The 24,290-nt window shown below is 41.5% G+C and overlaps 1 protein-coding gene across 3 annotated transcripts in view; it reads right to left on the bottom strand.

The window, feature by feature from the left end:
- The window catches only part of hif1al (hypoxia inducible factor 1 subunit alpha, like), a 113,653-nt gene that overhangs the window by 17,996 nt on the left and 71,367 nt on the right, over positions 1–24,290 (bottom strand). For 2 of the 3 annotated variants that reach the window (XM_034168651.1, XM_034168653.1), the window contains exons 8-13: positions 22,928–23,075; positions 21,382–21,662; positions 21,087–21,247; positions 20,904–20,999; positions 4,853–5,013; positions 3,311–3,419 (exon numbers count right to left, since the gene is read on the bottom strand). In XM_034168651.1, the coding sequence (XP_034024542.1) occupies positions 3,311–3,419; positions 4,853–5,013; positions 20,904–20,999; positions 21,087–21,247; positions 21,382–21,662; positions 22,928–23,075 (956 nt within the window). The remainder of the gene's footprint in view (positions 1–3,310; positions 3,420–4,852; positions 5,014–20,903; positions 21,000–21,086; positions 21,248–21,381; positions 21,663–22,927; positions 23,076–24,290) is intronic. The other variant, XM_034168652.1, reaches the window with a different exon arrangement.

Raw genomic sequence — 24,290 nt, 5'->3', positions numbered from 1 at the left:
CACTGGGAAACAAATCGTAATCTAGATAACTAGATCAATCTAACTGCGCAGATTAAACAGCTAACAGATACAGCAAAACACCGCTGTGCTCTGGAACAGGAAGTTGTACATTACTTTAGTTGTACATTACTTGTCATACTTAAGTACAATAAATACTAGATACTTGAAGACAAACTGGAATTTTGTGTTTGTGGATCGCAAACACATGCAAATCAAGGAGTATTTGTAGATCACCCTCTGTGCATTTGCAGGTATTAATGAGACACATTCTTATACTTTTTGATACTTTCATAGTACTTCTACTATATTTCTTAATGGCTGATATAAATGAAGTCCAGTGTTGTACGAGGTCTGTTAGAAAAGTATTGGACCTTTTTATTTTTGCAAAAACCTAATGGATTTGAATCACGTGTGCTTGCATGAGCCAACCTTGAACCTTCGTGCGCATGCATGAGTTTTTTCACGCCTGTCGATTGCGTCATTTGCTGGTAAGCAGCCTTTGTGTGAGGACGTGTGCTGTGCTCTCGTCAGATTTTCATTGCAACGAAAATGGCAGAATGACTGGAGCAGCACTGCATCAAATTTTGCCAGAAACTGGGTGACAGCCAGGTGGAAACCATTCGGAAGATTCAGACAGTGCTACGGGCGATGCTACGGGCATCACACAGATTAAGGAGCGGTACAACCGGTTTAAAGACATCCGCACAACGGTGGAGAGCGAGCCACACTCCAGGCGGCCATCAACATACTGAAATGACCAGATCATTTCCAAAGTGAATGCTGTGGTGATGCGGGACCGTCGTGTGACTATCCGAGAAATTGCGGAAGAGGTGGACATCAGCACTTTTTTGGTACATTCCACTGTGACAGAAGATTTGGCCATGAAAAGGAGTGGCGGTGAAATTCGTGCCGAAGCTGCTAACGGCGGAGCCACAGCACCTCCATGTTGAAGTCTCACAGGACATGCTCTGACATGCCCACTTCTTCCATAATTTCTTGGATAGTCACACGACTGAAAAGCCACCAAAAGCCGGCTGAATCTTCCGAATGGTTTCCACCTGGCTGTCGCCCAGTTTCTGGCAAAATTTGATGCAGTAGCTTTGTTCCAGTCGTTCCGCCATTTTCCTTGCAATGAAAATCCGCCGAGCGCACAACATGTCCTCACACAAACGCTGCTTACCAGCAAATGACGCAATCGACAGGCATGAAAATGTTTACACCTGCGCACAAAGGTTCAAGATTTGCTCATGCAAGCACACGTGATTCAAATCCATCAGGTTTTTGCAAAAAATAAAAAGGTCGGATACTTTCCTAACAGACCTCGTATAGTAACGAAGTAAAAATACTTCACTACTGTACTTAAGTACGTTTTGGAAGACTTTGTACCTTACTTGAATTTTTTTTTTTTAATTCAGCTTACTTTCACTTTTACTTCACTACATTTCCAACCTTAATTGCATACTTCTACTCCGATACATTTTCTATGCGCCATGCTGTTACTCGTTACAAAACAAAACACACACAAACACACACACGAAAAAAGTCGTGTTTTCAGCCAGAGACACCACTGATTACTAGTGACTGCAACGAAGTCAGGCCGATTTGTCATGAGGCATGTACATGTTGGCTTTTTTGCAGTTGCGCACTTGGGGGGTGTTTGTCAGGAAAATTATCATTTCTCTACATTGATTACAGACCTGCAGTGGTCAATCAGTGGTAATCAACTTTTCTGCAGCGCGGCTTTGCTTTGAACCTTGAAGCAATTGAAGCAGTGATTCGCAGGTCGAAGCAGTGCTTCGGTCTATGATTCATGGATTTTATTTCGCTTTATCCTAATTTTTCTCCGCTAAAACCCTGAAGAGCATATGTCTGTGAGTAACATTGAATATTTTATGTTAAACCGACCTGTCTGAATCAGTTGATAGATGTATTTTATAACATAAAAATGGGACCGATGCTAATGCGTTAGCATGTCCATGGCGTTTTCAATGTTAAAGGTAGCATTACGCTGTTCCCATCAGCACGTTTGTGTTGATTTGTGTTCGTTGTTGTAAAAGAGTCAAATTGTAATTTTTTTAATTTATTTTTATTCATATATTATAGCAACAACAATAATAGTCTACATAATAGACAATAATAGTCTAATGAAACAAAACACAACAGAAAAGATAAAACCATGTAACAATGAAAATACATATAGAAATAAATAACTGTTTCCTGTGAACAAGTTTTGAAACTTTGTTTCTGAAGTGTTTTTGTGTGATGTGCACAATTTTCAGTATTTTGACTAATACTACCAGTCATTTACAAGCCTAGATAAACTTTTATTAAAAAAAAAAAAAAAAAAAAAAATCAGTCCGTTTTTGATTAACATTTACTTGTACTTTTACTTTCAATACTTGAGTACATTTAGTTGTACATTACTTGTCATACTTAAGTACAATAAATACTAGATACTTTAAGACTTTTACTTGAGTAGCATTTCAATCAGTGACTTGAACTTCTACCAAAGTCATTTTTTTAATGGGTATCTGTACTTTTACTTAAGTGTGATTTTCCGGTACTTTATACAACACTGATGAAGTCCAAGACATCATCAGTGACTTCACGTTCATGTGCCCATCCCCTGAGTTGCCTAATGAAAACTGGCTGTAAAAGCGGTTATTTGTATGAACAATAATCTGTGTAGTTTGTTCAATTACTTATGGTGTCTGAAAACAGATGGACTCTGTAAAAATGGCTGTAACCTATTAATATAAGCAACAGGTTGGTCATCATCACGTCCCACGGCAGTCTGTACTAAATGTTCTTGAAAGGGAGCAGTATGTCCACGTAGATCTTGGTTCTTTCATTTCATCTCCATTGTCTTGATGTGCAAATACCGATGGACCTATATTTATCAATTTTTCATCAAACACATTAAATGTCTAAAACCTTTTCACAAAACTGCCTGCATTCTAATGACTGTTGTTCTAATCTAAAAACTTCTCATATCGTGAAGTTTTATGAATGGACACAGTTACACATTTTTTAAAAGTTATGTTTAAAAAAAAATACATGTTAGTATTAAAAGTAAAGTTTTTTCATGCAGCGTTTAAAAAACAAAAACTGTGCTGAATCACAGTTCATTAGACAACGGACAAATGTTTTTCATTGATCCTTTCACATCATATGACACGTACAAGTACAATCAAGACCGTAAAACACCAGACAGGAAAAAGTCCATGCCATTATTATTATTAGGCTATTATTAAATTAATTCAGTAAGGAAGAAGCTGTTTAAATAAACTTATTTTTTCTCTCCTCTCACCAGTATTGTCTGGCTCAGAAGCGGTTCTTCTGGAGAGGATGGACTGGGTCTCTGCCTCTTGTCCTGAATCGTCTGCTTGCACAGAATTTCCTCGTCTGTGGAACGAGTCCTACAGAAACAGACATGCTGATGGTGAATTCTTGGTTGTTAAAGTGCACGTACTAACATCTCCATAACTGCACAGCAAGTCGGTCCTGATGCAGGTTTTCACAATAAAAACCCTATGAAGGCCACAAACAGTGTACCTCATTATACAACAACAACTACAACAACATATGTCACTATAAAAACAAACTGCTGAAAGGAAATGTGAAATATGTAAAGCTACTGCTGGCTAGGCACTTAGCAATCACACCATTTTAAGGTCAAATCAGAGGAAGTGATTTCACTGTGAAAACGTGGTGCAAATGTCAACACGCTAATCCCCGGGACTTCATTTTCTGTGCAAGTACCTTAAAATCCTGACAACACAAACCAATAAAGAAAGTGTGGCATTCAACATATTCATGTAAGGTACAAACATGCCTGATGTTAATGACGTGGCCACATTTGTGATGTCACCTATAATCTGTATTCATGTGAAGCATTTTGGTCCTCTGTAATCAATACCATCATCACAAACTGCAAAAAACCTGCATCAACCATATGGGTATAAAGATTAGCACAGTACAAAGACGATGATACCATGACCAGAACAACAACAAAAAGAAAATGGCAAAATGTTTCCATGAGTAGTAAAAACTTCCACAATGCTGACATCCTTCAGATTTACATTTCCTACACCAGAAGAGCTTATATGAGATCACAATGAGAACATCAGCTGGAGATGTTTCAGCAGTAATCTGTCTTCTGTTGTCCTTCCACATAAGGTCCACTGGCACCTGAACATTGTACATTTCCACCTTCAGCGTAGGGATTCAACTGACAGACATTATAAAACTAATTCTACCATTATCTGATGAATAATGTTATGAAAACTCCTAAAAACATAAATACTGATTTGCAATATTGATACATTATCAACTGTAGAGGAGTGTGATAAACCTCACAGCTTCATGGATGAACCTCACAGGTTCATGGATGTGGACTTTGAGGTCTTATTGAAATTAAAAATGTTATTTATGTTTCTTTTCTTGTGCATAGAAAAGTTAATGTTCTATGCATTTCAAACGGGTCAAAAGACTTTACCCCCATAATTATGTTGAAAGTAGGGGGGCAGTGGTTCAGTTGTTAGACCAATGACCAGAGCATGTCCGAGCTGGGACTGATTTCACTTGGAGAGGTACTGTATGACACCGGGGGGCACCATCAGGACATGTGCTACTACTATGAACAGGTACATCCCCAAAGCTCAGGATTAATATATTCAATCAGAGTACTTTTCTCCCCCACGAAATCCCAAATGAAACCGACCATCCTTCCCTCTCTAAACATCCCTCCGTCACATTTAAGAGCATAAACACTTTAGGAATTCTGTCTGACCTCCTCCTAGCTCTTATTTCATTCACAGTTGCGTTGGTGCACTTCGACTCTCAGTTGTACCGTTTTCTGCTGAGTTCAGCTGCAGGCGCTCCACTGGAAGGTTCCCATGAGGACGAGAAAGGATTTTCACTGTCCTCTGGCAATTTGTTGAATATCAGCTGGAAGTCATCGTCCATAGAGATGTACGGCGCCAACATGTCCAGGTCCATCGCCTCAAAGCCCTGCACACAGAGCAGCAGAGGTCAAAGACCACAAAGTTGAATGCACTCACCAATGTTTTAGGATTTTGTGCCAGCTAAATGATGCTCATGATGTTATCACACCACTGATCAACAATTCAGTTACCAAACCAACAGCTTCAATACAACTTTATGTCATCGCAAGCGATTCCAACTTCAAATGTTAAGAAACAAATTTTAAAAGTTTAAGGGCTCATTTATGCTCCACTAACGTACATAAATCTGTCTATAGCTTTGTTGCACATATTTCTGCATGTCCTTTACGCTGGCGTGGATCTGTAGGCCCTCTGGAAAGATTCTTACAATGTCTAACAATTGAGAAGTCATGACAAGTTGTAGATAGAGGTGGTCTGTGCAGCCATTAAATACTTCATGACAAAATTTATATATATATATATATATATATATATATATATATATAAAATTTCTCTTTTAAGGTACACTAACGTGTTGCCTGTGGGGATCCATGGGTTCTAGAACGGTCATAAAATAGGTAGCTGACATTTTTGAAGGGTGGTAATAAATTATGCAAAGTTTCTATAATGATTTTAATAGAAAGTGTTGGAAATTAAAATGAGAACATTTTGTGAATAACTATATTTATTATTTGGCAAATGAAGTTGATGTGATGTTTTACAAATGGCAAGGTTGAGATATTTCCTTTGTTAAGAGCTTCTGCGATTACCAGGGACTGATTAATGCTGATATCAACGTCCATTGTTCAGTGTTGTTAGCTAATATCCGTAATTTCTGCAAAAATGTTAGTCCTACCAATGTTCCATTTTGGTGGCATTCATCCTTGACCCAAAATACATCCCCCCCCCCCCCCCCCCCCCCCATATATAAGAAAATTAAAATTGCTGGACCATTCCCGGGGAAAAAAAAAAAAAGGTTTTTCCCACAATAATTTTCTTTGTAAGAGTAAATAAAAAATAAAAGTGTTTTCAAGTTGACAGAACTGTTCTTTTAGAGTTTATGAGTGTTGACTGGTGTTTTACAGTGAGGACCTCCCATTAACCGATGCTGCAGCCAGAGGGCAGCCTCCCTGTGCAGGGACAGAAGGAGACCAATCACGTGATATTCTCCAGATGAGATTTTGTAGTTTCAGGAAGTGGTCAAAAAAAAAGTCTCTGAACTTCTGTTGCTAATCTATTCAGAGAAATATGACGAAAAGTACACTTAGACGTTATGGAGCCTCTGTGGACCTCAAAGAAGGCTGTGGCTTTCTTGAACTTTGGAGCCACTGACTCCAAAATTACAGTATTTTTGTCGATATCCGTTAAGTTTTCAGAAAACAGACAACAACAGATATAGACAAAATGTGCTGACAGTAGGTTCCATCTTCATCCGGATTAAACATTGAGCATAAATGAGCCCCAACTCATGAGTACCATCAAAATGCTGGAACTGGGTTCAAGGTTCTGTTTAAGGCCCTGTCACACTGGAGCACGAATGCCGTACGAATCACACGAATGGGAAAAACAAACAGAACTCGAATGATTCAAGCACATTCGGAGAGCAGCAGCTCCCAAATCCATGTTGACTACCCAGAGTGGGTGGAAGCATGGGTGCAACCAACTGAAACTTTTTTGAATGAACATTTTCTGTGAGTGGACAGCTGAGCCCTGAAGGCACGAGGTCCCCTTGTGGGGGTCCAGGGGCATGCCACCCTGGAAATTTTGAAAAAATTGTGCAATTTGGTGCATTCTGAGAGGACTACGGTCAGTTTTTCCTGGTTTTAAAACACAGTGACTCTTATACTCGAACAAAATATGGCTCAAGTCTTGATTTCATTCAAATTTATTTACTATCTTTTGTTTTTGTCTATAACAAGTTTCCACAAATGGACTGACTGTCTGTATGAATTGACTTATTGTCTTATAAACAAAAAATAATTACACCCTTTCGGATTTTAGTAAATAATACACTTAAAGAGAGACCGGAAGCCAGTTAAGGCTTCCGGTCTCTCTTTAAGTGTATTATTTACTCTTTGAGATCGGATTTTAAAGTGTTATTATTGGCCTACAAAATTGTTCACGGAATGGCACTCCGCCTACATGGCCAGCCTGGTTGAGCCCTATGTACCGGCTCGGGCTCTGCGTTCACAGGGTGCAGGCCTACTATGTGTGAATTAAAGTCAGCAAGTTACAGAGCCTTTTCCCACTGTACCCCAGCTCTGTGGAATGATCTGCTGTGCAGATCTGGCAATCAGACTCTGTGGAGACTGATTGTCAAAGCTAGATTGAAGACACAGTTTTTTCCCATTTTATGACACTTTTTTCCCGTTTTATCATTAGCATTTTATACGATTGTGTCTTCTTTTATTCCTTTTACTTATTTTTGTTTTAATTTTTTATTATGTTTTTAATCTTTATTTCATTTTATTCTGCCTTTTAAATGATGTTTGTGACGCACCATGAGACGACTTGTTGTGATTTGGCGCTATATAAATTTATAAATTTGATTTGAAAGACATGATAACTATTATCAATGAAAAGTGTTTTGCCACTTGTAAGTAATTTAAAACTGATGCAATAGTTAAAAAAGACCATCACCAGATCAAGACCACACATACTATCACCAGAATGCAGTGCTTTCAAATGCCCAGTTATAATATAAATCATAAAAATCATATCCAATGAATATAGCTGTACAGTATTTAGCACACTGCTTTAATTGTACCTCCAAATATTTAATTTTAATTTTATATAGTCATTTCTGAATCTATTAAAAAGTAAAAACTGAAAGCAATCAATAAGGTCAAGTGGGAGGGGGAAGTGTTGGCTTTTTTAAATACTTGAAAGACACTGGATTCATCGAGAGGATTTAGTACTGCTATAAAGGACTGATGCAGCAGGTGGCAACAGTGCAACAATAAGGATGTCGACTGCTGTTAACAACAAATTTTGACGGATATCCGTATACAAATGGAGGTTTTGCACACATGTGGAGGCAAGTCATGGTGGGGTGCCAGGGCAAGCACTGTGGTCCGCTCTTCTGAAGACCTGCCGTGTCACACTGCTTGTCGTGTCACACAACGCATGGAACGATTACATGTAAACCAGGGTCCCATGACCATTGCATCAATGGACTGCATGTGTGATTGGATTATTATGGACATCTGATCACTGATGTGCACACCCACAACCGCTATTACCGGCAGGGGTGAAAGTAAGATTAGATTCTTGCAGGAACTGTACTAATCAAAAACGCTTTTTTTTTACTCGCATCCTATTAAAGATGGCTCTTAATGGCTCTCTTAGGGTGCAGGCAGGATTACGCTGTCCAACACCTTCTAGCTAAGCTGCAATCATGAGCAAGGCAGACGTGTCGACATGTTCCGCACTGCAGAGGGTTTTCCAAGAAGCAGTGAAGAAAGGCAACACCAAGAAGGTGCAGTTGTTGCTGCAGAACATGACAAACTGAGAATTCAACATCAACTCCTTCAGCTCAGAAGGACAGCTGGTGCTCCACAGTCCATCACTGACAGTAACCTGGAGCTGATAAAACTGCTGGTGAAATTTAGTGTAGATATCTGACAGGCCAATAGGGAAGGGTGGAGTACAGTCATTTATAGCTACACAGTTGTGGCAGATTTAAGGAAGAAAAAAAAAAAAAAAAAAAAAAAAAAAAAACAACTTTGCGAGCATCAACACCACCAACCAAATGCAAACAACCAAACACGGCGCTCTTTGTGCTCTCAAATCCAAAACACGGTGGTGCTTTTACACAGTGCTTCTCTGTGAAAATTCAAAATAAAATAAACTAAAACAGCTACATCAACCAGTTTTGTCGGTACTGAAGTTTTCCCCTTAAGTATGTGTTAACTCCGATTGTGCGCTCCACTCCAGCGGGAGTCGACACGTGTGTGCGTGTGTGTGTGTTTGGAGTCCCGAGCGCAGATGGCCCCGTTTTCACCCTCCACAGTCTCCTCTTCCTCAGCAGGGGTACAGATTCAACCTGTCAGTTTTTATTTTTTGTCTTTTAAACTTGTTTTATGTCACAGTCAAACACAGCACTTGATGCTCAGCATCACTGTGACAGCTTGGTCAGCTGTGTGCAGTACAGTGCAGCTGTGAGACGCAGCTCACCTGACCGTGTGTCTGTAACACCTGACTGTTACAGAAACACGATCATGCCCTCATTGGTTACCAAACATATGTGAATTCTGATCATCATCTCAGCTGTAACATCATGTGCAGCTGCGTGGCGTCCTGGCTCTGTGGTGCGCCACTAATGTGCATGATATTACAGATCCATTGTCAGTCCACCTCATGTGTTAGAGGACATACCTGTAATATCAATCAATCAATCCATTTTATTTATATAGCGCCAAATCACAACAAACAGTTGCCCCAAGGCGCTTTATATTGTAAGGCAAAGCCATACAATAATTACGTAAAAACCCCAACGGTCAAAACGACCCCCTGTGAGCAAGCACTTGGCGACAGTGGGAAGGAAAAACTCCCTTTTAACAGGAAGAAACCTCCAGCAGAACCAGGCTCAGGGAGGGGCAGTCTCCTGCTGGGACTGGTTGGGGCTGAGGGAGAGAACCAGGAAAAAGACATGCAGTGGAGGGGAGCAGAGATCAATCACTAATGATTAAATGCAGAGTGGTGCATACAGAGCAAAAAAAGAAAGAAACACTCAGTGCATCATGGGAACCCCCCAGCAGTCTAAGTCTATAGCAGCATAACTAAGGGATGGTTCAGGGTCACCTGATCCAGCCCTAACTATAAGCTTTAGCAAAAAGGAAAGTTTTAAGCCTAATCTTAAAAGTAGAGAGGGTGTCTGTCTCCCTGATCTGAGTTGGGAGCTGGTTCCACAGGAGAGGAGCCTGAAGGCTGAAGGCTCTGCCTCCCATTCTACTCTTACAAACCCTAGGAACTACAAGTAAGCCTGCAGTCTGAGAGCGAAGCGCTCTATTGGGGTGATATGGTACTATGAGGTCCCTAAGATAAGATGGGACCTGATTATTCAAAACCTTATAAGTAAGAAGAAGAATTTTAAATTCTATTCTAGAATTAACAGGAAGCCAATGTAGAGAGGCCAATATGGGTGAGATATGCTCTCTCCTTCTAGTCCCCGTTAGTACTCTAGCTGCAGCATTTTGAATTAACTGAAGGCTTTTCAGGGAACTTTTAGTACAACCTGATAATAATGAATTACAATAGTCCAGCCTAGAGGAAATAAATGCATGAATTAGTTTTTCAGCATCACTCTGAGACAAGACCTTTCTAATTTTAGAGATATTGCGTAAATGCAAAAAAGCAGTCCTACATATTTGTTTAATATGCACATTGAATGACATATCTTGATCAAAAATGACTCCAAGATTTCTCACAGTATTACTAGAGGTCAGGGTAATGCCATCCAGAGTAAGGATCTGGTTAGACACCATGTTTCTAAGATTTGTGGGGCCAAGTACAATAACTTCAGTTTTATCTGAGTTTAAAAGCAGGAAATTAGAGGTCATCCATGTCCTTATGTCTGTAAGACAATCCTGCAGTTTAGCTAATTGGTGTGTGTCCTCTGGCTTCATTGATAGATAAAGCTGGGTATCATCTGCGTAACAATGAAAATTTAAGCAATGGCGTCTAATATCCGTCTAAATCCAGACTTGCCTCTACTGGTGGTTGGCTCTCACTGCGGTATTGTATCACTTCCTGTTCCGGAGCACAGCGGTGTTTTTCTGTATCTGTTAGCTGTTTAATCTGCGCAGTTAGATTGATCTAGTTATCTAGATTACGATTTGTTTCCCACTGTAATCTTTACGTGCCTTAACTAAAGCACTCCTTCTGCTGAATCACCTCTAAATTATTTACACATTATTCACTTTGTGTGTTTTTAGGAATCCGCTAGCTTAGCGCAGCTACTAGCTCTTAGCCGATTTAGCATGGCGGCTTCTCCTGTCTCTCCCGCACTTTTCTGCTCTGGGTGTGAAATGTTTAGTTATTCCTCGGCCTCCTTTAGCAGTAACGGTACTTGTAATAAGTGTAGCTTATTCGTAGCTTTGGAGGCCAGGCTGGGCGAATTGGAGACTCGGCTCCGCACCGTGGAAAATTCTACAGCTAGCCAGGCCCCTGTAGTCGGTGCGGACCAAGGTAGCTTAGCCGCCATTAGTTCCCCTCTGGCAGATCCCGAGCAGCCGGGAAAGCAGGCCGACTGGGTGACTGTGAGGAGGAAGCGTAGCCCTAAACAGAAGCCGCGTGTACACCGCCAACCCATTCACATTTCTAACCGTTTTTCCCCACTCGACGACACACCCGCCGAGGAACAAACTCTGGTTATTGGCGACTCTGTTTTGAGAAATGTGAAGTTAGCGACACCAGCAACCATAGTCAATTGTCTTCCGGGGGCCAGAGCAGGCGACATTGAAGGAAATTTGAAACTGCTGGCTAAGGCTAAGCGTAAATTTGGTAAGATTGTAATTCACGTCGGCAGTAATGACACCCGGTTACGCCAATCGGAGGTCACTAAAATTAACATTAAATCGGTGTGTAACTTTGCAAAAACAATGTCGGACTCTGTAGTTTTCTCTGGGCCCCTCCCCAATCGGACCGGGAGTGACATGTTTAGCCGCATGTTCTCCTTGAATTGCTGGCTGTCTGAGTGGTGTCCAAAAAATGAGGTGGGCTTCATAGATAATTGGCAAAGCTTCTGGGGAAAACCTGGTCTTGTTAGGAGAGACGGCATCCATCCCACTTTGGATGGAGCAGCTCTCATTTCTAGAAATCTGGCCAATTTTCTTAAATCCTCCAAACCGTGACTATCCAGGGTTGGGACCAGGAAGCAGAGTTGTAGTCTTACACACCTCTCTGCAGCTTCTCTCCCCCTGCCATCCCCTCATTACCCCATCCCCGTAGAGACGGTGTCTGCTCCCAGACCACCAAAAATCTATTTAAGCATAAAAATTCAAAAAGAAAAAATAATATAGCACCTTCAACTGCACCACAGACTAAAACAGTTAAATGTGGTCTATTAAACATTAGGTCTCTCTCTTCTAAGTCCCTGTTGATAAATGATATAATAATTGATCAACATATTGATTTATTCTGCCTTACAGAAACCTGGTTACAGCAGGATGAATATGTTAGTTTAAATGAGTCAACACCCCCGAGTCACACTGTCAGAATGCTCGTAGCACGGGCCGAGGCGGAGGATTAGCAGCAATCTTCCATTCCAGCTTATTAATTAATCAAAAACCCAGACAGAGCTTTAATTCATTTGAAAGCTTGACTCTTAGTCGTGTCCATCCAAATTGGAAGTCCCAAAAAACAGTTTTATTTGTTATTATCTATCGTCCACCTGGTCGTTACTGTGAGTTTCTCTGTGAATTTTCAGACCTTTTGTCTGACTTAGTGCTTAGCTCAGATAAGATAATTATAGTGGGCGATTTTAACATCCACACAGATGCTGAGAATGACAGCCTCAACACTGCATTTAATCTATTATTAGACTCTATTGGCTTTGCTCAAAAAGTAAATGAGTCCACCCACCACTTTAATCATATCTTAGATCTTGTTCTGACTTATGGTATGGAAATAGAAGACTTAACAGTATTCCCTGAAAACTCCCTTCTGTCTGATCATTTCTTAATAACATTTACATTTACTCTGATGGACTACCCAGCAGTGGGGAATAAGTTTCATTACACTAGAAGTCTTTCAGAAAGCGCTGTAACTAGGTTTAAGGATATGATTCCTTCTTTATGTTCCCTAATGCCATATACCAACACAGTGCAGAGTAGCTACCTAAACTCTGTAAGTGAGATAGAGTATCTCGTCAATAGTTTTACATCCTCATTGAAGACAACTTTGGATGCTGTAGCTCCTCTGAAAAAGAGAGCTTTAAATCAGAAGTGCCTGACTCCGTGGTATAACTCACAAACTCGTAGCTTAAAGCAGATAACCCGTAAGTTGGAGAGGAAATGGCGTCTCACTAACTTAGAAGATCTTCACTTAGCCTGGAAAAAGAGTCTGTTGCTCTATAAAAAAGCCCTCCGTAAAGCTAGGACATCTTTCTACTCATCACTAATTGAAGAAAATAAGAACAACCCCAGGTTTCTTTTCAGCACTGTAGCCAGGCTGACAAAGAGTCAGAGCTCTATTGAGCTGAGTATTCCATTAACTTTAACTAGTAATGACCTCATGACTTTCGTTGCTAACAAAATTTTAACTATTAGAGAAAAAATTACTCATAACCATCCCAAAGACGTATCGTTATCTTTGGCTGCTTTCAGTGATGCCGGTATTTGGTTAGACTCTTTCTCTCCGATTGTTCTGTCTGAGTTATTTTCATTAGTTACTTCAAGTCAGAGAAATCATTTTTTGGCTTGCCTCTACTGGTGGTTGGCTCTCACTGCGGTATTGTATCACTTCCTGTTCCGGAGCACAGCGGTGTTTTGCTGTATCTGTTAGCTGTTTAATCTGCGCAGTTAGATTGATCTAGTTATCTAGATTACGATTTGTTTCCCAGTGTAATCTTTACGTGCCTTAACTAAAGCACTCCTTCTGCTGAATCACCTCTAAATTATTTACACATTATTCACTTTGCGTGTTTTCAGGAATCCGCTAGCTTAGCGTAGCTACTAGCTCTTAGCCGATTTAGCATGGCGGCTTCTCCTGTGTCTCCCGCACTTTTCTGCTCTGGGTGTGAAATGTTTAGTTATTCCTCGGCCTCCTTTAGCAGTAACGGTACTTGTAATAAGTGTAGCTTATTCGTAGCTTTGGAGGCCAGGCTGGGCGAATTGGAGACTCGGCTCCGCACCGTGGAAAATTCTACAGCTAGCCAGGCCCCTGTAGTCGGTGCGGACCAAGGTAGCTTAGCCACCGTTAGTTACCCCCTGGCAGATCCCGAGCAGCCGGGAAAGCAGGCTGACTGGGTGACTGTGAGGAAGAAGCGTAGCCCTAAACAGAAGCCCCGTGTACACCGCCAACACGTTCACATCTCTAACCGTTTTTCCCCACTCGACGACACACCCGCCGAGGATCAAACTCTGGTTATTGGCGACTCTGTTTTGCGAAATGTGAAGTTAGCGACACCAGCAACCATAGTCAATTGTCTTCCGGGGGCCAGAGCAGGCGACATTGAAGAACAAAATTTTAACTATTAGAGAAAAAATTACTCATAACCATCCCAAAGACGTATCGTTATCTTTGGCTGCTTTCAGTGATGCCGGTATTTGGTTAGACTCTTTCTCTCCGATTGTTCTGTCTGAGTTATTTTCATTAGTTACTTCATCCAAACCATCAACATGTTTATTAGACCCCATTCCTACCAGGCTGCTCAAGGAAGCCCTACCATTATTTAATGCTTCGATCTTAAATATGATCAATCTATCTTTGTTAGTTGGCTATGTACCACAGGCTTTTAAGGTGGCAGTAATTAAACCATTACTTAAAAAGCCATCACTTGACCCAGCTATCTTAGCTAATTATAGGCCAATCTCCAACCTTCCTTTTCTCTCAAAAATTCTTGAAAGGGTAGTTGTAAAACAGCTAACTGATCATCTGCAGAGGAATGGTCTATTTGAATAGTTTCAGTCAGGTTTTAGAATTCATCATAGTACAGAAACAGCATTAGTGAAGCCTCTTATGGCCTCGGACAGTGGACTCATCTCTGTGCTTGTTCTGTTAGACCTCAGTGCTGCTTTTGATACTGTTGACCATAAAATTTTATTACAGAGATTAGAGCATGCCATAGGTATTAAAGGCACTGCGCTGCGGTGGTTTGAATCATATTTGTCTAATAGATTACAATTTGTTCATGTAAATGGGGAATCTTCTTCACAGACTACAGTTAATTATGGAGTTCCACAAGGTTCTGTGCTAGGACCAATTTTATTCACTTTATACATGCTTCCCTTAGGCAGTATTATTAGACGGCATTGCTTAAATTTTCATTGTTACGCAGATGATACCCAGCTTTATCTATCCATGAAGCCAGAGGACACACACCAATTAGCTAAACTGCAGGATTGTCTTACAGACATAAAGACATGGATGACCTCTAATTTCCTGCTTTTAAACTCAGATAAAACTGAAGTTATTGTACTTGGCCCCACAAATCTTAGAAACATGGTGTCTAACCAGATCCTTACTCTGGATGGCATTACCCTGACCTCTAGTAATACTGTGAGAAATCTTGGAGTCATTTTTGATCAGGATATGTCATTCAAAGCGCATATTAAACAAATATGTAGGACTTCTTTTTTGCATTTACACAATATCTCTAAAATCAGAAAGGTCTTGTCTCAGAGTGATGCTGAAAAACTAATTCATGCATTTATTTCCTCTAGGCTGGACTATTGTAATTCATTATTATCAGGTTATCCTAAAAGTTCCCTAAAAAGCCTTCAGTTAATTCAAAATGCTGCAGCTAGAGTACTAACGGGGACTAGAAGGAGAGAGCATATCTCACCCATATTGGCCTCTCTTCATTGGCTTCCTGTTAATTCTAGAATAGAATTTAAAATTCTTCTTCTTACTTATAAGGTTTTGAATAATCAGGTCCCATCTTATCTTAGGGACCTCATAGTACCATATCACCCCAATAGAGCGCTTCGCTCTCAGACTGCAGGCTTACTTGTAGTTCCTAGGGTTTGTAAGAGTAGAATGGGAGGCAGAGCCTTCAGCTTTCAGGCTCCTCTCCTGTGGAACCAGCTCCCAATTCAGATCAGGGAGACAGACACCCTCTCTACTTTTAAGATTAGGCTTAAAACTTTCCTTTTTGCTAAAGCTTATAGTTAGGGCTGGATCAGGTGACCCTGAACCATCCCTTAGTTATGCTACTATAGACGTAGACTGCTGGGGGGTTCCCATGATGCACTGTTTCTTTCTCTTTTTGCTCTGTATGCACCACTCTGCATTTAATCATTAGTGATCGATCTCTGCTCCCCTCCACAGCATGTCTTTTTCCTGGTTCTCTCCCTCAGCCCCAACCAGTCCCAGCAGAAGACTGCCCCTCCCTGAGCCTGGTTCTGCTGGAGTTTTCTTCCTGTTAAAAGGGAGTTTTTCCTTCCCACTGTAGCCAAGTGCTTGCTCACAGGGGGTCGTTTTGACCGTTGGGGTTTTACATAATTATTGTATGGCCTTGCCTTACAATATAAAGCGCCTTGGGGCAACTGTTTGTTGTGATTTGGCGCTATATAAAAAATTGATTGATTGATTGATTAATAATACTGCCTAAGGGAAGCATGTATAAAGTGAATAAAATTAGTCCTAGCACAGAACCTTGTGGAACTCCATAATTAACCTTAGTCTGTGAAGAAGATTCCCCATTTACATGAACAAATTGTAATCTATTAGATAAATATGATTCAAACCACCACAGCGCAGTGCCTTTAATACCTATGGCATGCTCTAATCTCTGTAATAAAATTTTATAGTCAACAGTATCAAAAGCAGCACTGAGGTCTAACAGAACAAGCACAGAGATGAGTCCACAAGAAGATCATTTGTAACCTTCACTAATGCTGTTTCTGTACTATGATGAATTCTAAAACCTGACTGAAACTCTTCAAATAGACCATTCCTCTGCAGATGATCAGTTAGCTGTTTTACAACTACCCTTTCAATAATTTTTGAGAGAAAAGGAAGGTTGGAGATTGGTCTATAATCAGCTAAGATAGCTGAGTCAAGTGATGGCTTTTTAAGTAATGGTTTAATTACTGCCACCTTAAAAGCCTGTGGTACATAGCCAACTAATAAAGATAGATTGATCATATTTAAGATCGAAGCATTAAATAATGGTAGGGCTTCCTTGAGCAGCCTGGTAGGAATGGGGTCTAATAGACATGTTGATGGTTTGGAGGAAGTAACTAATGAAAATAACTCAGACAGAACAATCGGAGAGAAAGAGTCTAACCAAATACCGGCATCACTGAAAGCAGCCAAAGATAACGATACGTCTTTGGGATGGTTATGAGTAATTTTTTCTCTAATAGTTAAAATTTTATTAGCAAAGAAAGTCATGAAGTCATTACTAGTTAAAGTTAAAGGAATACTCGGCTAAATAGAGCTCTGACTCTTTGTCAGCCTGGCTACAGTGCTGAAAAGAAACCTGGAGGTTGTTCTTATTTTCATCAATTAGTGATGAGTAGTAAGATGTCCTAGCTTTACGGAGGACTTTTTTTATAGAGCAACAGACTCTTTTTCCAGGCTAAGTGAAGATCTTCTAAATTAGTGAGACGCCATTTCCTCTCCAACTTACGGGTTATCTGCTTTAAGCTGCGAGTTTGTGAGTTATACCACGGAGTCAGGCACTTCTGATTTAAAGCTCTCTTTTTCAGAGGAGCTACAGCATCCAAAGTTGTCTTCAATGAGGATGTAAAACTATTGACGAGATACTCTATCTCACTTACAGAGTTTAGGTAGCTACTCTGCACTGTGTTGGTATATGGCATTAGAGAACATAAAGAAGGAATCATATCCATAAACCTATACTCAACAAAAATATAAACGCAACACTTTTGGTTTTGCTCCCATTTTGTATGAGATGAACTCAAAGACCTAAAACTTTCTCCACATACACAATATCACCATTTCCCTCAAATATTGTTCACAAACCAGTCTAAATCTGTGATAGTGAGCACTTCTCCTTTGCTGAGATAATCCATCCCACCTCACAAGTGTGCCATATCAAGATGCTGATTAGACACCATGATCATTTCTCTACCATAAGCCATCTCCAAAGGCCTTTCAGAGAATTTGGCAGTACATCCAACCAGCCTTACAACCGCAGACCACGTGTAACCACACCAGCCCAGGACCTCCACATCCAGCCTGTTCACCTCCAAGATCGTCTGAGACCAGCCACTCGGACAGCTGCTGAAACAGTCGGTTTGCATAACCAAAGAATTTCTGCACAAACTGTCAGAAACCGTCTCAGGGAAGCTCATCTGCATGCTCGTCGTCCTCATTGGGGTCTTGACCTGACTCCAGTTCGTCGTCGCAACTTCGCACAGCCATTGAAGAGGAGTGGACCAACATTCCACAGGCCACAATTGACAACTTGATCAACTCTATGCGAAGGAGATGTGTGTGAGGCAAATGGTGGTCACACCAGATACTGACTGATATCCCCCTCCCCCCAGTAAAACAAAACTGCACCTTTCAGAGTGCCCTTTTATTGTGGACAGTCTACGGCACACCTGTGCACTAATCATGGTGTCTAATCAGCATCTTGGTCAAGCACACCTGTGAGGTGGGATGGATTATCTCAGCAATGGAGAAGTGCTCACTATCACAGATTTAGACTGGTTTGTGACCAATATTTGAGGGAAATGGTGATATTGTGTATGTGGAAAAAGTTTTAGATCTTTGAGTTCATCTCATACAAAATGGGAGCAAAACCAAAAGTGTTGCGTTTATATTTTTGTTGAGTGTAGTTACAGCGCTTTCTGAAAGACTTATAGTGTAATGAAACTTATTCCCCACTGCTGGGTAGTCCATCAGAGTAAATGTAAATGTTATTAAGAAATGATCAGACAGAAGGGAGTTTTCAGGGAATACTGTTAAGTCTTCAATTTCCATACCATAAGTCAGAACAAGATCTAAAATATGATTAAAGTGGTGGGTGGACTCATTTACATTTTGAGCAAAGCCAATTGAGTCTAATAACAGATTAAATGCAGTGTTGAGGCTGTCATTCTCAGCATCTGTGTGGATGTTAAAATCGCCCACTATAATTATCTTATCTGAGCTAAGCACTAAGTCAGACAAAAGGTCTGAAAATTCACAGAGAAACTCACAGTAACGACCAGGTGGACGATAGATAATAACAAATAAAACGTTTTTTGGGACTTCCAATTTGGATGGACAAGACTAAGAGTCAAGCTTTCAAATGAATTAAAGCTCTGTCTGGGTTTTTGATTAATTAATAAGCTGGAATGGAAGATTGCTGCTAATCCTCCGCCTCGGCCCGTGCTACGAACATTCTGGCAGTTAGTGTGACTTGGGGGTGTTGACTCATTTAAACTAACATATTCATCCTGCTGTAACCAGGTTTCTGTAAGGCAGAATAAATCAATATATTGATCAATTATTATATCATTTACTAACAGGGACTTAGAAGAGAGAGACCTAATGTTTAATAGACCACATTTAACTGTTTCAGTCTGTGGTGCAGTTGAAGGTGCTATATTATTTTTTCTTTTTGAATTTTTATGCTTAAATAGATTTTTACTGGTTGTTGGTGGTCTGGGAGCAGGCACTGTTTCTACGGGGATGGGGTAATGAGGGGATGGCAGGGGGAGAGAAGCTGCAGAGAGGTGTGTAAGACTACAACTCTGCTTCCTGGTCCCAACCCTGGATAGTCACAGTTTGGAGGATTTAAGAAAATTGGCCAGATTTCTAGAAATGAGAGCTGCTCCATCCAAAGTGGGATGGATGCCGTCTCTCCTAACAAGACCAGGTTTTCCCCAGAAGCTTTGCCAATTATCTATGAAGCCCACCTCATTTTTTGGACACCACTCAGACAGCCAGCAATTCAAGGAGAACATGCGGCTAAACATGTCACTCCCGGTCCGATTGGGGAGGGGCCCAGAGAAAACTACAGAGTCCGACATTGTTTTTGCAAAGTTACACATCGATTCAATGTTAATTTTAGTGACCTCCGATTGGCGTAACCGGGTGTCATTACTGCCGACGTGAATTACAATCTTACCAAATTTACGCTTAGCCTTAGCCAGCAGTTTCAAATTTCCTTCAATGTCGCCTGCTCTGGCCCCCGGAAGACAACTGACTATGGTTGCTGGTGTCGCTAACTTCACATTTCTCAAAACAGAGTCGCCAATAAATAGAGTTTGATCCTCGGCGGGTGTGTCGTCGAGTGGGGAAAAACGGTTAGAAATGTGAACGGGTTGGCGGTGTACATGTGGCTTATGTTTAGGGCTACGCTTCCTCCTCACAGTCACCCAGTCGGCCTGCTTGGGATCTGCCAGAGGGGAACTAATGGCGGCTAAGCTACCTTGGTCCGCACCGACTACAGGGGCCTGGCTAGCTGTAGAATTTTCCACGGTGCGGAGCCGAGTCTCCAATTCGCCCAACCTGGCCTCCAAAGCTACAAATAAGCTACACTTATTACAAGTACCATTACTGCTAAAGGAGGCCGAGGAATAACTAAACATTTCACACCCAGAGCAGAAAAGTGCGGGAGAGACAGGAGAAGCCACCATGCTAAACCGGCTAAGAGCTAGTAGCTGCGCTAAGCTAGCGGATTCCTAAAAACACACAAAGTGAATAATGTGTAAATAATTTAGAAGTGATTCAGCAGAGGGAGTGGTTTAGTTAAGGCACGTGAAGATTACACTGTGAAACAAATCGTTATCTAGGTAACTAGATCAATCTAACTGCGCAGATTAAACAGCTAACAGATACTGCAAAACACCGCTGTGCTCCGGAACAGGAAGTGATACAATACCGCAGTGAGAGCCAACCACCAGTAGAGGCAAGCAAGAGCCAAGATGAGCGAGCAGTAATATCATGTTAACATGGCATTTAGACCCCATCAAGACGGCCGCAGGGCGCATCAGCGCGTCACGGAGACGTGCTGACTCACAGTGACACAGTATATTCGGTGTGACTGTACAATGTTCACGTCTAGTGCATATAATGATTGCGTGCCACAGAGTTTGCACATTACAATATTTTCCAAGCGGGGGGGGGGGGTTCGGCTCGTGCAGCTCGAATTTGCACGACTGTCGTTGGAATCCTCATTTGTACGGCATTCGGGCTCATTCGTGTTCTAGTGTGACGGGGGTATTAAGGATGCCTCAGTGAGGATCAAACCAACAAACCTCACAGATTTTCTTGTTAGAAAACCTACAAAAAGAATCATGTTTTCAGATTAAACAAGTTTTTGTTTTCTACCTCCTGAGTCTCTCCATCTTTTGTCTGTCCTTCTTCTGGACAAGTGGCAAAGAACTTCACCATGCTGGTGTCCATCACTCCATCATCCAACGGGCTCTGATGGAGGAGGAAACAAGTTGGTGGGCAAATAAAATAAAGAGACAGACACACACACACACACACACGTCTGTGTCAGAGATTTACCAACACTTGACAGGATTCTGAGGAAACAGCTGGAGATGATGATGATGAAGTGTTGAAGATGGGCGACAGCAGCTTCCTCAGCTGTGGGGTGCAAAGTTTCTCAGGACAATCTGGCACCATGTCTGGGCTGGACACTTTGGCAAACGACAGCTCCACAACTACTTACAGGAAAAAACAACAACAACAACAACAAAAAAAAAAACCACAAAGTAAAAATCAAACCAAATGTACAAAATTTTATGGCATTATGAGGTCAAGTAGTAAATCTTTGACACTTTGTTGTTGTGCATCTTACCTGTCAGCGAGACGACAGCATCTCCGGCCTCAGGGGCCAACTGGGGAAGCTCCTCCTGCTGGTCTTTGAGGTTGAAGAGCTCTGCAGCATCGTCGTCACAAGCTGCAGCACCAAGACTCTGGCTGGAGTCAGTCACACGTTCACTGCTGCTGTCAGAGTCACAACCATCAGAAATGCCAAAAGTTTCCTCTACAGCTGCTGGTGACTGAGGTTCCACTTTGAGCGTTTGGCCGCACTCCACCTGCTCCGCTGAAAAAATGACATCCGGCTGCTCGACTGCACTGCAGGACAAGGAGGTGCGAGGACAGAGAAGAAAATGTCAGCAGGTTGTTTATCACGTGCCAGGTTTTACGATGCTGAAGCATAAGACTGACTGTGGGAAACTGAAGCTGTTCATGTTCTAACATTCTATACCAGGGGTGCCCACACTTTTTGTGAACTTGTGAGCTACTTTTAAAAAGACCAAGTCAAAATAATCTACCTACATTACAAACACTAAATGCATTGGCTCATCAATTAAACTTGGTGCAGAACTGCAGTAAAACGTAGTCCCAGAGTAATACTAACTTAAACATTTTCTTGTTAAAATTACTATTATTCGCCCCTGGTTTGTCGTCTGAGCAGGAAGAATGAATAACGTGAATTTATGCAGAAAGCATGACCTGATTGATGAGTACGAAGGGTTTATCAGCACTTTTTACGTCATGCCGTCCTCAGAAGAGACTTTTGGGGCATTTGGACAGGAAGCGTTAGTATTTGTTGTTAATGTGTTGCAGGTCTTTAGATGTTTTTAGTTAAACTCCAACTCAGAGGTCGGCACAGAGTTTTAATGAAAAGTGTAAAAATGTCTTTCTAAAGCTCAGTGCAGGTCTGCTGTTGTCACCGTGCTGTGAGACACAGAGAGACCAGGACAACTGTTTCTCAACTCAGAGCTGCTGCACAAAACAGCGGATGAATGACTCGCAGCAGCAAATGCTAAAAGTGGGCGGTTCGATCGAACCCCTGACCTCCCACTGGCTATGTGTCAGTTTTAATGCCATGTGATCTCCCCACACTATCTTTGCGATCGACCGGTCAATCTCGATCAACCTATTGGGCACCCCTGTTCTAAACGAATATGTAAATTTAATATTTTGCTCTTAAAGTCTGCCCAGTCAGTTCAGCGGGTAAAACACTGACAGAAGGATCAGGTTCAAACCCCAGCTGCAGCCTTAGCCAAGACCTGAACTGTTAAACTGTTTAACGTGCAGGAACACTGACCCCTTCAAATCCAATCTACCCCATAAGATGAACTGCCCATTAGAAGCCTATGCACATAACATGGATCAGAACTATGTTCAAGTTACATCTGTTTATCTTGTTCATTTCTGCACCTGCACAACTGAAATCTAGAGTAAAATAAAACAGAAAGCCCACTACTATAATACAGTTAGCACGTCAGTCATGTAGCATGGCTTTCTTGTCTCTGCTCGATGCCCACGAGTTACATGGCACTGTGTGGACGCTATCCGTGTGTGGTCAGTGTCATCGCTGCACTCTGATGTACCTGAGTATGAAGTTAAGGCAGACAATGGCTTCAGGCTGTGACGTCTTGTTGCTGTAGAGGACAGTTGCCTGAGTCTCCACCCAGACAAAGCCACCATTGTTTACCAGAAAACGGTAGCGGCTGGTGCGAACCTGACCTTTGGTCAGCACTGTCAGGTAAACACATTTAAAGAAGGTGAATAGACAAAGAATATGATAACTTACAAAGATTTCAGTCACCGTTACACAGAAGTCACAGTTGTGATCATGTCATGGTTTGGAGTTTGGTACAATTGGAGAGGAGGTGGCTACAAATGTTTTTTTTTTTCCCTTCTGTTCTCTGTTTTGAGAAATGTGAAGTTGGCGACACCAGCAACCAGCAACGGGGGCCAGAGCAGGCGACATTGAAGGAAATTTGAAACTGCTGGCTAAGGCTAAGAGTAAATTTGGTAAGATTGTAATTCATGTCGGCAGTAATGACACCCGGTTACGCCAATCGGAGGTCACTAAAATTAACATTGAATCGATGTGTAACTTTGCAAAAACAATGTCGGACTCTGTAGTTTTCTCTGGGCCCCTCCCCAATCGGACCAGGAGTGACATGTTTAGCGGCATATTCTCCCTGACTTGCTGGCTGTCTGAGTGGTGTCCAAAAAAATGAGGTGGGCTTCATAGATAATTGGCAAAGCTTCTGGGGAAAACCTGGTCTTGTTAGGAGAGACGGCATCCATCCCACTTTGGATGGAGCAGCTCTCATTTCTATAAATCTGGCCAATTTTTTTAAATCCTCCAAACCGTGACTATCCAGGGTTGGGACCAGGAAGCAGAGTTGTAGTCTTACACACCTCTCTGCAGCTTCTCTCCCCCTGCCATCCCCTTATTACCCCACCGCCTTGAGACGGTGCCTGCTCCCAGACCACCAACAACCAGCAAAAATCTATTTAAGCATAAAAATTCAAAAAGAAAAAAATAATATAGCACCTTCAACTGCACCACAGACTAAAACAGTTAAATGTGGTCTATTAAACATTAGATCTCTCTCTTCTAAGTCCCTGTTAGTAAATGATATAATAATTGATCAACATATTGATTTATTCTGCCTTACAGAAACCTGGTTACAGCAGGATGAATATGTTAGTTTAAATGAGTCAACACCCCCGAGTCACACTAACTGCCAGAACGCTCGTAGCACGGGCCGAGGCGGAGGATTAGGAGCAATCTTCCACTCCAGCTTATTAATTAATCAAAAACCCAGACAGAGCTTTAATTCATTCTCTTAGTCTTGTCCATCCAAATTGGAAGTCCCAAAAACCAGTTTTATTTGTTGTTATCTATCATCCACCTGGTCGTTACTGTGAGTTTCTCTGTGAATTTTCGGACCTTTT

This window comes from Thalassophryne amazonica, chromosome 4, assembly GCF_902500255.1.
Source record: "Thalassophryne amazonica chromosome 4, fThaAma1.1, whole genome shotgun sequence".
Lineage (NCBI taxonomy): Eukaryota > Metazoa > Chordata > Actinopteri > Batrachoidiformes > Batrachoididae > Thalassophryne > Thalassophryne amazonica.
The sequence above is the reverse complement of the archived record's forward strand: the minus strand, read 5'-3'. Positions and strand labels throughout refer to the sequence as shown.